Source organism: Pelobates fuscus, chromosome 7 (genome assembly GCF_036172605.1).
Source record: "Pelobates fuscus isolate aPelFus1 chromosome 7, aPelFus1.pri, whole genome shotgun sequence".
NCBI lineage: Eukaryota > Metazoa > Chordata > Amphibia > Anura > Pelobatidae > Pelobates > Pelobates fuscus.
This window is the reverse complement of record NC_086323.1, coordinates 200634320-200642419: the sequence shown is the minus strand read 5'-3', so window position 1 is coordinate 200642419 and position 8100 is coordinate 200634320. Positions and strand designations below refer to the sequence as shown.

Sequence of the window (8100 nt, the reverse complement as noted above, 5' to 3'; positions counted from 1 at the left end):
GGACCGTTTCACTTACAAGAGGATAAAACCCAGTTTAGGCGATAATCCCCTTTTCTGGATACAGGCACAGCTACTGCAGAACACCACACTCCCGATCTGGATACGAAATAACACTCCGAACTGGAACAGCTGAACAAGAAAAGCATACAATCGGCTTACACTCTTGGCAGTCAGCTTACAATCCAATCCCCCCCAAGAACGAGACGACACTTCATTTTGAGGGTTAAGCAGGAACTCTAGACTGGGACACCCAGTCTGGCTTTTATTACCAACAAGTACATACAGGACACTCCCAGGGGGAGGATGAATTTAACCAATCCCATGGATGTACCTCCCACACATTTCCTCCCCTTAGATTAGCACTTAACATAATTATACCGTACACCCTTTTCCCCAATTCCTGGATGTACCCCAAAAACAGGGGGTACACCTTTAAATCCAGCATCGCTGGATAGTCCTTATTCAGGGGGACAACATATCCAAAATTCAAGTAATTCGGATGAATGGTTCGTGAGATATGGGGTTCCAAAGATTTGACCGACCGCATGGGTAAAGTATCCGAAAACAGTTCCATGCATTTTGGCCCTGCGGTCGGTCACAAACAAGGGAATGAAAACAGGCGAATTGCCTGTGTTATAGAGCCTGGAGAGGGTTTGAATGAATTCCCTTGTTTGTGGGGTTCTTTCTACCGAACGGCGGGTCATTCGGTAGTTTCCATACGAATTTCTGGAAGTATGGAGGTCTCAGCGGTGTTTGCCTAGTCAAGTGTCCGATTTTAGTTCCAGACACTCGACGGCAAAACACCGCTGTTCGGTAGTTTAAGATGGCCGCCGCCACGTGTTTGTTTCCCGAATGGCGGCCACCCAGAGGACAAAGAATACATTACACTGATTGCCAATTACCCGTTTGCAACATTGTTGCAAACTGTAATTGGAGGCACACTTATTCCTGGGTGGTCTGGTTGTTCGGTAGTTTCACTCAATATAATAAATGGAGTGATTCTACCGAACAATCAGATGAATGCTGCATACATATCCCAGGTTAAACTTAATACACATATAATATTACAGGCAGTACACTAGAATATGTATCACAGTCTTAAAGGGACAGTAGTCCCAATATGTCCATAGATGCTTTTAAAGGGCCAGCAGCAGCAATACAAATTATTACCTGCCCAAATATAGTTTCTAAAGTGCAACACGTCCAGGGGCCATAGTCAGCGGGCAGGAGGCCAGCAGCCAGGCCTCTCCAGTTCACAGTGGCGAAGCTGGTTTCGCCACAGGTCCGTTACAGTGTCGTTTTCCTCTGATGGCCTCTGTACCTTGTCTACCACTTTATTATGGGCTGCGCATATTCTTCCATTCTATTTTCCAACTGGCTGGTTCTGTCTCCCAGGTTGGAGAATTCTCTTGTCAAGTCTCCGTCAATACGGTGGAAGTCTGCTGTGATCGTGGATCGTAGCTCTTGGAGCATTTTATGAAGGCTACGCTCCGTGAATGGAGAGTTGGAGTACTTGGAGGAGATTGACTCGTAGTCGGATTGACCGTCCTGTCAGGGTATTTATATCGGCAGACATTTTGTGCTATGATAGAAATTAAAAGTGTATGTTCTGAAGTCACAATGGACAGACCAGACTCCATTTTGTTATGTCCAAGCTAACAAAAGACACAAGATTTCTATCCCTTCTCTGAAACTGACTGCTTTGCCCGAGCTGAATGGAATGTTAACATATACAAACCAAATAGATAAGAATGAAAGCAGGGATGGATAGACTGTCTAAATTGCTAATGGAATAGAGTAAATTCTAAACCCAGACATAGGTGACAGAAAATTAAATAATTTAAATTTTACTTTCGATATTGTACAACGTCCCATTATAGTTTAAGGTGAAACTTAGTTCACTAACTGTCAATTTCAGAAATTACTACTGAAAATGGAGACGCATAGTCTGGACAAAACTGAGAAAGACCCTGTGATCTGACAAGTGAATATAAAATTATGGCTACATAAAGATAACGTAAATGACGTCAAAATAGCCACCAGGAAAAGTTAACTCTTTCCTGGATAGGTATGTTTAGTGGGACAAGACTGCCATCTACAGTCCAAATACTAAATTTATGATTAGAAGATAACCACACCTACAGTGTTTTGATTGGTCATAAACCACTGACGTACAGAGCAAACTTTCCCTTTTAAAAAAAGTAAGACAAAGGAAAGTTTGGGTATTCAAGAGATTCAAGACTTCAAGAAATTCTAAGAAGGCATTCTAAGAGGGCAGATCAATACAAAGGAAGCAGAGAGGCCTATGACACTCAGAAAATATTACACTCCATGCATTGAAAAGAGACCCATGACACTAGCTACCCAAGAATAGCTGATGAGAAAATATCTACATGACTGGTAAATATACTGGCATTCAATTAATTAATTAAAATTAATAGCATGATATATGACTGAATAATTCACGATCAGATTTCATATATTTAGAAATCTTAATTACTAAGGAATATATATATGGTTATCGCATCCCATCTGCAGCTGGGATTAATATAATCATTAATGTTTTTATGTGATATATCACAAGTTAGAATATCGTGACAATTATTCAATGCTGTATTGATTGCTCTAATATAAGATAAAATATCTGTTAGACAAATTAATTAAATATCTGCTTATATAACATGTAGATTTATTTTAATTGGATGCAGGAAATGGCTAATGAACTAGTGTAAATGTTATTTTATTTAAAATAACATAGGAATAGATCTTAACTACCTAGGAGGTCTAGCCAGCATTGCATGGGTTATTTCTAAACTGCCAGCTGAAAGTTTTTTTACGATCTTACGCTGCACGCTGAATCTTTTCTCCCTCTCTGTGAAGAAAGTCGTAAATTGTCTTGACAGCTAAGATGCTGTAGATGCGTTTGTATTAACCAGGAAACGTTTTGCTACTTTGTATTGCATATTGTTTTTATACTGCATATTAATTATTATTGCCATATTGTATTGCATATTCATGTTATACTCAAATTCCATTGATTATTGTCATGCATGTTACTCATTATTAAGTTGTTAAATAAATTATCTATTTTTATAGCAATTTGTGAATTAATTATATGATATACATTTCACTTATAACGATTAACGTTCTTTGGGATCTGAGAATTGAAAACCGTGGGCAATTCTCAAACTGTTTACAATTGTTATCCCATAAATATCCCCACAGTCCGACATAGCCACTGTATCGTCATCATCTTGAGAGTCTTTGCATCAGTCTTTTTTCTTTAATTTTGCTGTTTCTGAGAGTATCAGTTGTTAAGAAGGTGACATGGTGCCTTTAGCCACTTCTTGTAGAGTGTGGGGATTGAGATTAAGCAGTCAATTTTGCTTTCAATAGTTTATCAAGTTGATTTTTTTTGTTGGAGCTCCTAAGCCATGCAACCGCTCTCACCGGAAGTTAGCCAGGCCCCCATTTTTTTTTTAAAGCTGGGGCACAGAAATAGTGATCCTACAAGTTGCCAGCAAGAGGCATGTGTCTTGGTTGGAATCATGCATGTTGCGGTTGCCTCCGGGCTAGCTGGAGGTTGGACCGCTTGGATACCCTGGTTCCCGATGTTGGAGAGTGAGAGCGCTGCTCCGAGCTGCATTTAGTGATAAATCCTGAAAGTGTAGAATAACCCCACTAGCTACGGTACAGCTAGGACAGGGGTAGGCAACCTTCGGCTCTACAGATGTTTTGGACTACATCTCCCTTGATGCTTTGCCAGCAATATGGCTGTAAAAGCATTATGGGAGATGTAGTCCAAAACATCTGTAGAGCCGAAGGTTGCCTACCCCTGAGCTAGGATAACACCCTTCCCTACAAAACGAGTTGATGCTGCAATTTGAGGGTAACACGAACTGATTTAATGGCACTCATGCATGGCAATTTATATGATCTTTCAGGCCAGAGGACAGCCCCCTCTGGACCTGATGGGACACGGGACAATGCAATGTCCCAACCAATAGAAACACATAGCATCGTTTTAAAACTGCTCCTCCCAGCTTGGAGATAATGGGTTCCAATGGTTATACTTATCCAATTATCTCCAACTTTTACACTTTAATACATAAATAGTACATTCTACCAGTCTCTGGATAGCTCTGATCTGAGCGCATCCACTGTACTGATTGTGCTCTGATCTCACAAACGTTTCAGTAGAATTATTACATTATAGTTCATTCAGTGAATTTGTATCCGAATGAAGTGGGGTATCGACTTTCTGTAGCGAGGCTCGTGCAGTTTCCTTGCCACTTATGGTTACAGGGATTTTCCCCCTCGGACCTGCTGAACCCTTGATGATAAAAAGATGGCTCCGCCTCGTGTTCAGTATACGAACGGCGACCACCGGGGAACAGACAATTAGCTTGCGGTTTACCGCAGGAACCACAGTTTAATTGGGGCCACACACCAAAGTGTGGGTGGTAGTTGTTCGGTAGTCCTTTCATGATTTTTTTGGTTAATTGTATCCATATGAGGGCCACCCTGCGGCCAGTCAATTAGGCTTCGCTTAACCACAAACCACAGCCTCTGGGTGGTAGCGTGTTCATTAGTCCATTCGGTACCTTGCAAGGTGACTAAGGTTAAGTGGCGGCAGAGGCCAAGGGCTGGGTGGTCGGTGGTTCGTGAGCACGAATGAGGGGCTAGGTTTATTCATCTGTTATTCATGTGAAACGTATCCAGGCATCAATACAAGTAAAAGGCAATAGTAGCAACAAGAGGGTATGAAACAGGAACAGAATGGTTCTTTTGTAGGAGAGAGGGGCTTCCGTAACAATGCAAATTTAAGTCATGCTAAACAACCATGTTCATTGAAGTGTATTACCAGTGGAACAGGCTAGTTAGTATACACTGTAACTTCCAGAACATGCAACCAAGTGGAGTAGAGTTTGCGGTGCAGGTTAGGCATCTACGAACAATAGCATGAGGGTGCCACAATACCAATGCATCATATGTACATTGACTGCTACTATCAAAGTTACTATTTCTTGTGTGAACATGAGGGAAAAAAATAATCACAATTTAAGATATTTTATTTCTATATTAATCCAAATATCATTCTAAAATCACCTCACCTGTGTGAGTTACCTGATGACAGACAATATCTGAATTTTTGACAAAACATTTTCCACATTCAGAACATGCGAACGGTTTCTCTCCTGTGTGAGTTCTCTGATGTTTAAGAAGATTTGAATAATGCCCAAAACGTTTACCACATTCAGAACACGAGAACGGTTTCTCTCCTGTGTGAGTTCTCTGATGACTGACAAGCTCTGCTTTTGTGACAAAACATTTGTCACATTCAGAACACGAGAACGGTTTCTTTCCTGTGTGAGTTATCTGATGTGCACGAAGAGTTGAGTGATAGCCAAAACATTTTCCACATTCAGAACATGAGAACGGTTTCTCTCCTGTGTGAGTTCTCTGATGACGGACAAGATATGCTTTTATGACAAAACATTTTCCACATTCAGAACAGGAGAAGGGTTTCTCTCCTGTGTGAGTTCTCTGATGATGGACAAGATCTGTATTTTGGACAAAACATTTTCCACATTCAGAACATGCGAACGGTTTCTCTCCTGTGTGAGTTCTCTGATGACGGACAAGATATGCTTTTGTGACAAAACATTTTCCACATTCAGAACAGGAGAAGGGTTTCTCTCCTGTGTGAGTTCTCTGATGACTGACAAGATATGCTTTTGTGACAAAACATTTTCCACATTCAGAACAGGAGAAGGGTTTCTCTCCTGTGTGAGTTCTCTGATGACTGACAAGATATGCTTTTGTGACAAAACATTTTCCACAATCAGAACACGAGAACGGTTTCTCTCCTGTGTGAGTTCTCTGATGACGGACAAGATCTGTATTTTTGACAAAACATTTTCCACATTCAGAACATGAGAACGGTTTCTCTCCTGTGTGATTTCTCTGATGAATAACAAGATGTGAACGATGCCCAAAACATTTTCCACATTCAGAACATGAGAACGGTTTCTCTCCTGTGTGAGTTCTCTGATGATGGACAAGATTTGTATTTTTGACAAAACATTTTCCACATTCAGAACAGGAGAAGGGTTTCTCTCCTGTGTGAGTTCTTTGATGATGGACAAGATTTGTATTTTTGACAAAACATTTTCCACATTCAGAACATGCAAACGGTTTCTCTCCTGTGTGAGTTCTCTGATGACGGACAAGATCTGATTTGGTGACAAAACATTTTCCACATTCAGAACAGGAGAACGGTTTCTCTCCGGTGTGAGTTCTCTGATGACTGACAAGCACTGCTGTTGTGACAAAACATTTTCCACATTCAGAACACGAAAACGGTTTCTCTCCTGTGTGTGTTCTCTGATGACTGACAAGCTCTGCTTTTGTGAAGAAACATTTGTCACATTCAGAACACGAGAATGGTTTCTTTCCTGTGTGAGTTATCTGATGTGTACGAAGAGTTGAGTGATTGCCAAAACATTTTCCACATTCAGAACATGAGAACGGTTTCTCTCCTGTGTGAGTTATCTGATGTCTAAGAAGATGTGAACGATACCCAAAACATTTTCCACATTCAGAACAGGAGAAGGGTTTCTCTCCTGTGTGAGTTCTCTGATGACAGACAAGCACTGCTTTAGTGACAAAACATTTTCCACATTCAGAACAGGAGAAGGGTTTCTCTCCTGTGTGAGTTCTCTGATGATGGACAAGATTTGTATTTTCCACAAAACATTTTCCACATTCAGAACATGCGAACGGTTTCTCTCCTGTGTGAGTTCTCTTATGTTTAAGAAGATTTGAATAATGCCCAAAACGTTTACCACATTCAGAACACGAGAACGGTTTCTCTCCTGTGTGAGTTCTCTGATGAATGACAAGCTCTGCTTTTGTGACAAAACATTTGTCACATTCAGAACACGAGAACGGTTTCTTTCCTGTGTGAGTTATCTGATGTATACGAAGAGTTGAGTGATGCCCAAAACATTTTCCACATTCAGAACATGCGAACGGTTTCTCTCCTGTGTGAGTTCTCTGATGACTAAGAAGATTTGAATGATACCCAAAACGTTTTCCACATTCAGAACAGGAGAAGGGTTTCTCTCCTGTGTGAGTTCTCTGATGACTGACAAAAGCTACATTTCTGACAAAACATTTTCCACATTCAGAATACGAGAAAGGTTTGGGGTGTATGTTTACCATCTCCTTTATGAACATACAGGAATCTGACAAAATGCTTGTTTTTTTAGAGTTAGACTTGGCTATGTTATTAATAGATTTCTTCATATCCTTGCTTCATGTACTTTTGTTCTGGTCACCTCTCCTGACAAATACACCTGAAAGAAATATACTGCGAGTTAAAGGAAATTGCTATACTTCGAAAAACAGACAATATTTGCATAATATATAAGAGGTATGACGATCAGGTGTCATAGTAATTGTGAAGATATCAAGTATTTTGTGTGCATTAGCCCATTCCCTAGCTAAATTGTGTATACTCCTTTTTACTTTAATTTGCTTTGCAAAATTAGATTTAGTCCATAAAGCCTCACGTATCTGCATTTATGCTAAAGGTACAAATTACACATACTGTGTATATCACATACATTCTAATCACATATATTCTAAACACACACAGCACATCATTTCACTGTTATCCCCCTACCACTGCAAGGCTGTGCCAAGTATCTACTACTCGCCTCTAGCACTTAAACTAGAAGGTTGTGCTATTGAAATTGTAGTAGATACCTGGTTTGACCTGCCCGTGGAAATGTACTGGGATGTAAAGAAAATCTGTCTATAAAATTTATTGTTTACCATACTTAGAAAAACTGACAACAATATTTCTATTAACCCCTTAAGGACACAGCTTCAGAAGCTGGACATACCCTTAAGGACACAAGCATTTTTTGCCTTTTTTGCTGTTTGTGTTCAACTGCAATTTGCATCTCTCTCATTTATTGTACCAACACATATTATATACCGTTTTTTAGACAACAAAAAGGGCTTTAATTTGATGTGACCTATACATGTATAAATTCTCATTTATTTAAAAAAAATGCAAAATAATGTGGA

The 8100-nt window shown here is 40.0% G+C and overlaps 1 protein-coding gene across 1 annotated transcript; it reads right to left on the bottom strand.

Moving 5' to 3' along the window:
• Window positions 1-5094: 5094 nt before the first annotated feature.
• Window positions 5095-7227, bottom strand: LOC134569292 (oocyte zinc finger protein XlCOF7.1-like). Its single transcript, XM_063428212.1, has one exon. It carries the CDS (start codon window positions 7225-7227, stop codon window positions 5095-5097), a length of 2133 nt encoding a protein of 710 aa, XP_063284282.1.
• Window positions 7228-8100: the final 873 nt, after the last annotated feature.

Bases quoted from the DNA above. Each gene is read 5' to 3' on its own strand.
- LOC134569292 (XM_063428212.1), bottom strand. From the start codon at position 7,227: ATGGTAAACATACACCCCAAACCTTTCTCGTATTCTGAATGTGGAAAA.